At 40.1% G+C, this 12,541-nt stretch overlaps 1 protein-coding gene across 1 annotated transcript in view; it reads left to right on the top strand.

Annotated features, from left to right (window-relative positions):
• Positions 1 to 2,135: 2,135 nt before the first annotated feature.
• The window catches only part of hibch.L (3-hydroxyisobutyryl-CoA hydrolase L homeolog), a 30,245-nt gene continuing 19,839 nt past the window's right edge, over positions 2,136 to 12,541 (top strand). The window contains 5 exon segments of the mRNA NM_001097905.1: positions 2,136 to 2,210; positions 5,245 to 5,287; positions 7,015 to 7,155; positions 9,869 to 9,953; positions 10,979 to 11,059. Of these exon segments, the coding sequence (NP_001091374.1) occupies positions 2,179 to 2,210; positions 5,245 to 5,287; positions 7,015 to 7,155; positions 9,869 to 9,953; positions 10,979 to 11,059 (382 nt within the window). The 5' untranslated portion in view covers positions 2,136 to 2,178.

Below are 12,541 nucleotides of genomic sequence, written 5' to 3'. Positions count from 1 at the left end.
GGCCACTATATTGGAGCTCCCTATACATCTGCTATGGTCCCTATCTGAATTTCAAATAAGGGGTGGGCGTGTCCTCATGGTCCCTGCCTGAAGCAGTACAGTAGGAGGGAGACAGCCAATCACAGCCCTGCAGTCACACAGGCTTCTGTTCCCTATCAGGTCAGCCTAGCTGCAGATATGTTCCTATCAGTGTGCCACATGCCACCAGCTTACCTGCATGGCCTGGAAAAGGAGGCATCATGAAGTTGAACAGATGGGTGTGATTTAAAGTTTTTTTTGAAGATATTATCAATAAATAAACCAAAATTTCCAGACACACAAGTTTTGAAAGTACATTTAAAGGGGTGGTTCACCTTTAAAGGGCATGTAAAGGCAAAAAAATAAAATCCCATTTTTACTTTCTTTAATGAAAAAGAAAACTATCTCCAATATACTTTAAATAAAAAATGTGTACTGTTTTTTTATAAGAAACCTGACTGTATGCAGTGAAATTCTCCCTTTATTTACTGCTGTGGATAGGAATTGTCAGATGGTCCCTAACTGCTGAGCAGGGAAACAATCATACTTATGAACAGCAGGGGGAGCCCCGCCTTACTTCCCAGCCGTGCAGAACTCAAGGCAGCTTTGTTTATGACGATCCCTAAGCAGCCCAGACCACACTGAGCATGTGCACAGTCTTAGTTTTGCAAAGATGTTTAACAAAGTTACAAGATGGTGACCCCCTGTAGCCAACTTTGAAAGCATAAATCATTTGTTTGATTAGGCTTGTGGTGCAGTAAGTTCATGTTTATATTTAGTATACAAAATACAGCATTTCTAGCCTTATTCTATTTTAGACTTTACATGCCCTTTAAGTTAACATTTAGGGGCAGATTTACTAAGGTTCGAGTGAATTTTCGAAGTACAAAAAGTATGTAATTTTTTGGATACTTCAACCATCGAATAGGATACTACGACTTCGAATTTACTTCGATTCGAAGTAAAAATCGTTCGAATATTTGTCCATTCGATAATGGAAGTACTGTCTCTTTAAAAAAACTTCGACTTCAATACTTCGCCAAAGTAAACCTGCCGAATTGCTATGTTAGCCTATGGGGACCTTCTACAAACTTTTTTAAAGTCTTTACACATCGAATAAAAATCCTTCGATCGTACGCTAAAATCGTTCAAATTGTTAGATTCGAACGATTTAATCTTTCGACCAAACGATTTTTATTCGATCGTACAATTGCCAAATTCGGTGAAAAAACTTGGAATTCAAAGTTTTTCAATTCGAAGGTCGAATTTCGAAGTTTTTTGTACTTCGAAATTCGACCCTTGATAAATCTGCCCCTTAGTATGTTATAGAATGGCTAATTCTATGCAACTTTTCAATTGGCCTTCATTTTTTAAAAATTATTTTCCCTTCTCTTCTGACTCTTTACAGCTTTCAAAAGGGGGTCACTGACCCCATCTAAAAAACAAATGTGCTGTAAGGCTACAAATGTATTGTTTTTGCTACTTTTTATTACTTTCTATTCAGGCCTCTCCTATTCATATTCCAGTCTCTTATTCAAATCAATGCATGGTTGCTAGAGTAATTTAAACCCTAGCAACTGGATTACTGAAATTGCAAACTGGAGAACTGAATAAAAAGCTAAATAGCTCAAAAACGACAAATAAAAAATAAAACCCAATTGCAAATGGTCTCAGTATATCATATCATCTCTCTCTACATCACACTAAAAGTTAGTTTAAAGGCCAACAACCCCTGTAATAAAGTCAAATGCACCGGCACATTCTTGTTTTTAACACAAAAGTCTCACATATTGTTAATCGATATAAATAAGAGTGAAACAAATTGTGCTGTATAGACGGATGCGAAGTAGCAAAATGAAAACATGACAAATAGAAAGAATATTATCATTTTTGTGCACGTGAATGCGGAGGGACAACAAGGGGGATAATGTAATGTACAAGTGGAAGTGATGAAGGAACTTCCCAAACGAACTAGTCACTGGGCGTGGAGAGCGCCGTACGGTTACAGTTCTAGACACGCCCCTACGTGACGTCCTCCCTCTCCACCAAACCTTAGTCACATGGATTTGACGTCACGACCTGCTCAATGTCACTCCATTGTAACGTGTGCTAGCAAACTAGGACTCATTCAGCACACAGGCACCTTCTGTTAGTACTAATATGAGTTTTGGACGTCTAGAATCGCAGTTCAGGTAGGTTGGATAACGCATTTTCATGAATCCAGAAAAGTATTTTAATGCGAGTGTTACTGAATGATAAAGACATTATAGAAAAGTAAATATATTCCATGTATAATGTTAGTAAAACGAATATTATGTTGACTTAATTTTTTCATCTTAGTCAGTATGCCCCCCACTAGCACTGTTGACATTACAATGTGGCACCTGTCATGCCACCCTACCCCAGCAGCCCTGCCTTTGTTATCATCCTTTCTACAGCAGCCCTGCCACTGTCACACCCCCTCCTGTAGTAGCCCTGCCCCTGTCACACCCTCTTCTGCAGAAGCCCTGCCCCATCACGCCCTCTCCTGCAGCAGCCCTGCCCCTGTTACGTCAACCTCTTGCAGCAGCCCTGCCCCGTCACACCCTCTCCTGCAGTAGCCCTGTCATGCTTACTTCCTGCAGCAGCCCTGCCTCATCACACCCCCTCCTGCAGTAGCCCTGCCCCTGTCATGCTTACCTCCTGCAGCAGCCCTGCCCCATCACACCCCCTCCTGCAGTAGCCCTGCCCCTGTCATGCTAACCTCCTGCAGCAGCCCTGCCCCATCACACCCCCTCCTGCAGTAGCCCTGCCCCTGTCATGCTTACCTCCTGCAGTAGCCCCGCCCCTGTCATGCTTACCTCCTGCAGCAGCCCTGCCCCATCACATCCCCTCCTGTAGTAGCCCTGCCCCTGTCATGCTAACCTCCTGCAGCAGCCCTGCCCCTGTCATGCTAACCTCCTGCAGCAGCCCTGCCCCTGTCACCACTCTCCTGCAGCATCCTTGCCCCTGTCACGCCAACCTCCTGCAGCGGCCTTGCTCCTGTCACGCCACCCTCAATGCAGCAGCCCTACCCCTGTTAAGCCCCCTCGTGCAGTAGCCCTGCCCCTGTCACAGAACCCTCCTGCAGCAACTCCGCCCCTGTCACACCACCCTCCTGCAGCAACTCCGCCCCTATCACACTATCCTCCTGCAGCCACTCTGCCGCTGTCACACCATCTTCTTACAGCAGCCCTTTCAAAGAGTTTATAAAATTCCATTTGTGAAATGATGGGTCACCATCTTATTGGCGTAAAATCAGAACATTTGCTTTAAGTGTATGGTATATGTAGGAGTCAACTAGAAGTCATGTGGCAGATCTTAGTAGCAGTGGAAAATCCAGCTCTATGGCTTCAAAATTCATAACTTCTTGTCAGAATTTCTGCACATTAGTGCTTTTCCAAATAAGCACAGAAATTTAGCAGTATCTTGGGCAGTCGGCAGAATATTTTCTCCCCATGGAATGTCATTTCTGAGGTGTGAGTTTGGCAAATAATTTTGTATTATATTTTCTGGTGCCTATTAAGGGTTGGTACAGGTTGTTTATAATCTCATCCCAGTCATTGGGATCCTGATTGCGTCTGCTGGCCACTATTACTTTACCCAAGGCCGTTGGTCATATCTTTTTGTATTAAATGTTTATAGGTGTTTGAGATATAGCCTGAGCTAAAATGTATTATAAGTGTGTGTGTTGGATTTGTGGAGTAGTAGTTCAGGAGTGTGAACACTTCTAGTTTATCGGTGTGTGTCTAAACTTTAACAGTTCAGGCAAAGGAATTAATCATCCGCAATTAACACTGTGTTACTAGTCAAGTGTGTCATAGCATCCCATGCCATTTTGGTGGCATCTAAACCATTAATAATGGACTAATGCCATTTTTAGCTTCTGTACAGGGCATGGGGGTAATTATTCAATGAAAGTGAAGAATAAGACTTTTGGGGTTGAGACTGGGGTTTCTGTGTCAAACAACTTCTAGTTCTAGTTGAGAGGCCAGGTTGTATGTTTTATATTTGGTTAATGCTAGTCCTAATTGGTCCTGCAGGACATTGAGAGTAGCCCTGAAAACTGTGGGGGTCTTAATTCCCCAACAAATCCAGATGTTCATCTGTGCATCTCTTGAAGACGTGACTTACTTTTGTGACAGGCTGGTTTCTAAACACACCTTTCTGCTTTAAAAATGTGCATTTTAGGCACATTGTATGGACTGTACTATTTGGTATTCCTTCAGAGCACCTTCTGTGGCACACAGAAAACATTAGTCTCCTTCTCTGAGGACATTTTAGGAGCCTTCTCTCCTTGCAACTCTCTGCAATGCTCACTTTCCCAGTCTTTGTGGAACTGCAGCCACCAATCACCATCTCCCAGCTCCTACATAAAGACAGCACTTGAAGCATATTGTCACAGTCTCTTAAAGGCATTACCAGGTTCACCAGCCTTTTAAGCAGGTGTATGTGTCTTTAAGAGGATTGCCCACATTCAAACACCATGTTTAGGAGTCTGTTTCAACTGTTTGGTAGAGTTAACGCAGACAGGGATATATTCATCTTCCTATTTTCTGCTGCCAGAGAACCATCCTCTCTTATACACCAGTGCACACATCCCCACTCTGGCCCCTTGGCTCTATTTCTGACTTCAGTAGCCTCTCACACAGTACTAATGACCAGACCCATGTATCAGATGCCCAAAAGTGTTGGAGCTCTCCAGTTTGCAATTTTTGCAATCTGGTTACTAGCGTCCAAATTACCCTAGCAACCATGCATTGCTTTGAATAAGAGACTGGAATATGAAAAGGACCCGAATAGAAAGGTGAGAAATAAAAAGTTGCAATAACAATAAGTTTGAAGTCTTACAGAGCATTTGTTTTTTAGATGGGGCCAGTGACCCCCATTGAAAGCTGGGTAGACTCAGAAGAAGAAGGCATATAATTGAATTAAAAATAATTCATTCACAAAAATGCTCCTGCCTGCAGTGCCGGCAGAGGAGAGGACATAAAGATTTGAGGAACACCATTGTGTATCTTGGGAAGTCTCAGTCTCTGATGAGTGGCAGTCATGTTGGGGAAGCTATGAGATGGTAGGTTATGTCCAACCAATGCTTTTGACCATGGACCCTTTAGATCACCAAAGAAAAGAGGTTGAAGAGGTGCTATTAGGTAAAGAATCAATGTGATGTATGTTTTTGATAAGCAGTGTGTGTTTGTTTTCCAGGCTGAAGGTCTTTGGCAGACTGCAAGTAATTCGGCAACATTTGGTAAGTACAGGAGTCCACCTTGTATATTTAAGAAATAAGTATCTGAGGATGGTTCTTTTTTGTATAGTCATTATTGTAAAATAAAATAGACTTTGACTATCACACACGTATCTAGCAGCTTTATTTGAGGCTCAAATGATATAAAATAGCAAAGGTGAATAGGGGAGACAGGTAGGGGGAACTTTAGAAAGGCAAAAGCTTACCTTAAAATAAGGATGGAGCACATGTCATAACAAGGTTGAATACTACATTATCTCTGGAATAACAGTATCTTTTCTGTAACTATTGTTTTGTTTGAGCGAACCTTTATACCAGAATTAATAATTTGGTTCCCTTGTTAAAGGGGATTGTCAAGAGACAATGAAAATTGTTTGTTATAGCATAGTATTAGCGATATCTATAAACAGCAGGCTGTCCTGGTTATGATCAGTCCTTGCAGCTTTACTCCTTCCATCTACATCCATCTTACCATCGTTCCTTTATAAACAGGGCAATTTGTTCAATGCTTCATATCTAACTTTGAACAAACAAACCATGATTTCTTGGTAAAACTGTCCCTGGGTAATACCCCCCTTCCTCACTGACTGTCACAAATAGTCCCTGTGCAGTGTGTTCCTTAGGCTAGGTACACACGGGGGGGGGGGGGTGGAACTGCCCTACCGTGGCCAGTAGCCTCCCCTCTCTTCTGTATTGAATCGGCTCAGAGTGATCAGACTTGGCAGGTTTCAGTGAAGAACTACGAGTCTCTTCGTTTTGAGCTGAAATCCGCTAAAGTCTGTTCTCGACTAGCCAATGCAATGTGGAAGAGAGAGAAGGCTACTGCCTGCGGTAGGGCAGAAATCAGCTAATGGATTTCAGCTAGTGGTTTTTGTGACCCTAGAAGAAGGAGAGATATACCATTTCTAAAGAAGATTTTCCAACATTTTCTGCCTGGGTGCAATATTAGAATGATACGTATAACATATGAATATTGGAAAAGAAATTGCGAGATTCACCCTCTCTGGGCACATATGCAACAAAAGGATTGAGATTTTTAAGATAAGAGGAAAAAATCTCTCTCAATGACCTTTAGTGATATTAGTAGTTAAGTAGTTTAGTGTGGTTTAAATGTGAAATGGTGAAAATGTGCACATGACCTATACAAGTGGTTTTTTTTTTTTTTTTTTTGCTTTTGTGCGCAACACACCCAGTGTGTCCCTGGATATTATTCTGGCTACAACCAACAGATCTTTTTTGCTGCTATATTGCAAACATGTGACTTAGCTCCAAAACGGTTGATTAATTGCACTGTATTATATTTCTTAATTTTCACTTAGCTGTATATCACAAGCTTGTGGTTTGTAGAAATCTAATAATTTACCCCCCCCCCAAAGTACTGCTGTCTAATGGGATAATCTGCTTTCAGTTTGCAATCTACCAAACTATCTTAGATCATTTTATCATTGCACTCAACTAACTTCATAAGATCCTTCACTTTTTAAAACCTACTGCCTACAATATGGTGAAATTACAGGAAACCTTTCATTGTGTCATTTTATTGTCTCAAGAAATATGTATGGCTGATTTGGAAAAATATATCCTAATAACCTATACATTGCCTTGCTGGAGAGTATTGTCCCCATTAAGCCTAAGCGTTTTCATCTGTCCACTAATTTGTACTTAATAAGACTTACCTTGAAATATTACATACTGTACATTCTTGAATTTCATTCTAATATATTTTTTAGAGAATGTCTAATCACACAGTGAAAGATGGAGGTTGTCTGCTTACAAAGGCTGGATGTGCAGGAGTAATTACTTTGAACAGACCTAAGGCACTTAATGCCCTAAACCTTGGCATGATCAGACAGATTTATCCTCAGTTGAAGGTAAGTTTTAATTTGTAAACATGATGACACCATTTCTTTTTTGTTCTCTATTATGTGTTCTTAAAGGGGTTTTCAACCCAAAAAATGAATTGACGTAAACTTACTCAGGGTGCTTGTTTAATCACTTTTGCAATTTAGATTAATTTGCTATTTGTAGTGATTTTTGCAATTTTATACTATTTATACCATTGTATTTTGGCCCAACTCAGCGTGAACAACCCAAGGGTCAAAGATACCAACCTCATATGTAAAATGCCAGTTCTGCAACTATTTGGCTTCTGCAGTTTCTCCACTCAAGCAAGACACTTAGGGGGTTATTTATCAAGGTCAAATGTTATTTATACCTTGAATGAACCCACAACTCTAATGGTTTCTTATTTAAGAAAAAACTTGAATGGAAAAAAAACTAAATTCAGTGAGTTCGAGTTACGAAAACCCAAAACTCGAATTAATCACGTAATCGCTCTAATTGTTGAGTTTTTTTTTCATGGAGGCACTGACATCTTCAAATGGTTCAAGGAACCTCTGCCATTGACTCCTACATGACTTTGACAGGTTTTAGATGGTGTATTGACATCACAAAACATAAGGGAGATTGGATAATGACACAAGAAAAAATGTCTAGCATTTTGATGGATACATGATGGATTTTTGAACATTTGGACACAATGGTTAATATACAGATATGGGACTGACAACCCCATTGCACTTTTTAGTATTTAATCAATACTGTAACCAGTCTAGATATCAGTTACAGTAGAAAAGATTGTAGCTAGAAAAGTACTTCAGTTTATATGGGCCAAGACGCCTCCTAGAGTACGCCATACGATTTTAATATGTCCAAGAAATAGAGGCGGCCTTTGCCACATTGGGTATTTTACTATAAAGTAGCCCAGATTTCTCATATTTTAACCTTACACTCCAGAATAGATATCCCTCTATCTCTAGAAACTGCATACACACAACCCTACTCTCCAGCTGCATTGATATGGTGTTTCCCTCAACAGAGACCATTATCAGGTAGTGTTTTGGCGTACTCTAGGAGGCATCTTGGTCCATATAAACTGAAGTACTTTAGTGTCGCTTAATTCATCATGTTTCAATATGCAATAATGGTATACAGGTCACTCACCGCTCCTAGTCTCTGGTACGGGTACGACACCTCGAACCCGCAGCTTTGGGAGGCTTTCACAATCCATACGACACCCTTGCAGTGTGCACTCAACAGATCAGTAGACAGCGGTGAAGTTAATCAGTTTTATTAACCGGATAATCTTCCTAACGCGTTTTGTGTGATCCCACCTATGAGTACGTGTTAGGAAGATTGTTTGGTAAATAAACTACTGATCAGTTGAGTGCATGCCGCAAGGGTAACGTATCAATAGTTTTTTTTTTATATCATATTAAGTGGCATATTAAAGAATCTTATCAAACTGGAATATATATTTAAACACAGACCATCACAAAATGGAGGTTCAAGGAAAGAGATTTAAAAGGGCAATATTTGCTTAAATATATATACCAGTTTGGTAAGATTCTTTAATATACCACTTCATTTGATATAAACTATTAAAAATAAATTTTGGGGGTATAGTTTTCCTTTATTTAAATATTGCCATTTTACCTCTTTTACTTTGAACTGCCATTTCGTGATGGTCTGTGTGCTGCCTCAGAGATCACCTGACCAGAAATAGTGCAGAAACAGGAAGAAGTGTGTATGGTTTATTTGGTTTGGTTGTGTGCACCATGAATCCTAGGATCCCAGGGGGTGGCTCTTAGTTCTTGAAATGCCACATACTACTAAAAAATGTTATTATTATGAAAATTGTTTATTCAGCAGGGTTTTACACATGTATATACATAACAAAAAAGAAACAAGTGATATCATTTGGGGGAAAAAAGCTCCATCCAATCTTAATGCCACAATCCTAATTTATGGTACCAGCCAAAGTCAGACGGTTGCAGTCCGTGCCCACCAGGACTGCAGCATCTTGGTACAACTCCCTGCCCCCCAGCCCTTAACCCTTTCCACAACACCCCTCCACCCCCCCCCCCGCCAACATCTACCTTTTCTCTCTGCTCGTCACGATCAGGGCAGGGGGGGAGGATGGAGGTCAGGGTGTGCACTAATAGATTACGCCCATGGGTCTGGCCTGGGCCCACTGGGTTTCCAAAGGTTGGCTATAACCAACCTATAATGGCCGTATAGTATATATCCTGGGACAGCTAGAACAGCTTTTCAGCAGCTTTGGTGGCAACATTAAAATACCTTACCGACAATTCACAGAACCATAGAAATCAGAATTAATCTCGCTGCATTGCCTGCATCACAGCTGCACTGAACAAAGTACCTAGCAGAACAAGAGAAAATCCCCAAAAAATGTGTATAATAATGCCTTCCCTCTTGTGGAGCTACCAGGGAGAGGCAGGGCTTCCAGACCCACAGAAAGCAGAATAAAGTACATTACATTTCGTTCAACCCATCGGTACCCAACACAGTTCCACCTAAGTACACATACAGCCAGAGAGCCCCAAATCAGACTAAATACATTGTTTCTAGCTGCAAGGTCCCATCTGTATCCCCAGGCTGTTGTTGAATTACAATATTTTTGGGTTATAGGGTGACAGTTTCAGCACCTAATATAAATCTGTTTAAAAATATATTGCCATTACTCAACCAATTAAAGACAGTGCCCTACACAATATCTTTCAGCTGTGGGAAGAAGATCCTGAGACCTATCTGGTAATTATTAAAGGAGCTGGTGGCAAAGCATTTTGTGCGGGTGGGGACATCAGAGGTAAGGATATCTTTTACATTTAATGGATGCTAGCATGAGTGTGTTTGTGAGCCATTTAAGCCTCCAGTATTACCATCACGCTGAGTTAAAGAATAGGTATTTGGCTTATGATGGAACCTAACTGACAAGGTTATCCTGCCTCTGAAACCACAAGAAAATATCTTAACCATAAAATGCTCTTACCTAAACCCCATTATAGCATCAACTGCAAATTGCTTAGGAAAATTCATAAATCCATCAGATATAAATGGAAATGTTAGGCCAAGAGAGTGGTATATGACATCAATGTAAAGTGATACAGGAAAAAAGAGCTTAAAGTAGACCTGTCAACGAAACATAAAAAGCTGTATAATGAAAGTCCTTTGCAAGTTAAACATTAAAACCTGTATTCAGTTTTGGGAGTGTGAGTAACATGTAGGTCCCCATAGGACAGGACAGCAGGTGAGGCAGTGTCTGTAAATTAAATAAATCGCCTAGCGAGGCAATTTCGAGCGACAGTAGAGAAAAGATCGCCGCGTGTGTTTTTACGCTGGCGATTTTTCGCGATTCCCCATAGACGCCAGCGCAAAAGTTTCCCCAGCGATTGCGGCTTAAAAGTCGCGGCGAAAAGTCGCCGCGAGTCAAATCGCGGCGCTATCGCCTAGTGTGGCCTTAGCCTTAAAGAGGAAAGAAACACAGCAACAGGTGCAGGTTGCTTTCTTTGTTTTCCAGCTTTCAGAGTCGGTCAGAGAGCAAACCTGATTGGCCTGTGTTTGGTAGCCTTATTTTAGGGGCCTGTAAGACCTATAATGAAATAAAAATTCATTGCTGCTGCTCTTCTTCACTTACCCATCTGGCAATGCACCACACACACACTGACACTGATGTATTGGCAGATGATATTTTTAAACCTGCTCAAACCCACTGATACCCATAGTACATGGATATTGGTTGAGATCAATGAGCACGATTTGGAGTTTTTTTACTATGATTAAGGGGTTTGTAGAGAATGTTTAAATGTATAACTTTTTTACCCATCATTTCAGCTGTTACAGATGCAGGAAAAGTTGGAGACAGACTTGCACAAGATTTTTTCAGAGAAGAATATATTCTAAACAATGCTATTGGTAAGAAAAAAAAAATGTATATACATATTTATGATCCACTGATCAGCTAGAATCAGTGTTCGTTGAACCAAAACAGACAAGTTATAAAAAACTAAACATTTTTATTTTCTCACTGTCATTTTATTGAAGGGAAGTTGATGTAATGCCAATTTGTCAAAAGGGATTACAATCTCTGCCTGGCAGTTATAGACCCATGTATTTGACATCTGTGGTATGCAAGTTAATTGAAGGCTTGTTAAGAGATAAAATTCAAGATTATGTTCTGGAGAATGACATTATGAGCAGTAATCAGTATGACTTTATGAAGGATAGACAACAGAAAACGGGAATTCCCATTTCATGAAGGATTCGGGATTTGGCTGACTCCCCAAATTCAGTGTATCCCTAGAACTGGTAAATATTTTTTGTAACTATGCAACAAATATTGTAATATTCAGAAGTGATTTTCATTACAGAGAAACAACCACATTAAAATGGTGTTCTTTAGGCTTAAGAAGGTAGAACTACCCTGCAATATAAATAGATAAAATCAATGAAATGTGAAGAACCTGAATGATTCACTCAAATCTAGAAATTATAGTTCAAAGAAATTTCCAGAATGTTGATGTTGTAAGTTGTAGTTAAATGGTCGCAGGTGCATCAGTGGTGAATCAAGTCATACAACATCTAAAAAGCAAGAACAAAGCGGGACGTGCTCCTATAGTGTAAACCAGTAGTATAAATGTATTAATGAAATACAGTTGCACTTACAGGAGTGACGTGTACTGTATCTCAGATCATTCATCAGTGCAACATAAGTTGCTATGTATATTCAAATACTGTACATGTATAGTTCAGAAAGGGGCATCTACCTGTGTGCCATTACCCTAAATAAATTAAAAAAAAACCTCAATGAACTGTTTCTATTATGTACAGGCAATGTGAATTAAAATGTATTGATAGTAAAAACATACACATAAAATACCAAGCACACCTGTAAGCTTACAAGGCTTCAATAACAGCAATATTTAACTTGTTAGAGAGAAACGCCAATGTCAGCATACACTTATGTCTTAATACTGTACCAAAACACAGGCAAATATATATTGTATGAAGAGCTCAGTGGAGTTGGCTCTGTCCTTAGTGCCATGCATTGCTCCCTGGCCCTCTAAGAAATGTCTCCTCTTGGCATCTCTTATTTGGATTATACACACAATAGAAGCACTATGAAAGGTAGTATGATCTTTTAGCCAGTCTGCAGTAGTGCTAAGCCAGTAATTACCTTTACAAATCATCAGAGAACCAAAGCAAACAAATGCTAAATATTCAGCAAACCCAAAGGAAACATGAGAATTGAAGGTATACTGACCCTTTAAAGTTGAATAGGTACTGTTTTATTACTATGGAGAATGTCGCCAAACGAGCGGATCTTTGCTTCTATGGCCACCTTTAGTTTTGAGTACAATTAAGTGAATTTATAGTAGAATTAAGGTATGAAGATTC

The sequence above is a fragment of the Xenopus laevis genome, chromosome 9_10L (assembly GCF_017654675.1).
Source record: "Xenopus laevis strain J_2021 chromosome 9_10L, Xenopus_laevis_v10.1, whole genome shotgun sequence".
Classification (NCBI taxonomy): domain Eukaryota; kingdom Metazoa; phylum Chordata; class Amphibia; order Anura; family Pipidae; genus Xenopus; species Xenopus laevis.
Note: the sequence above shows the minus strand (reverse complement) of the source record. Positions and strands in the feature narration are given on the sequence as shown.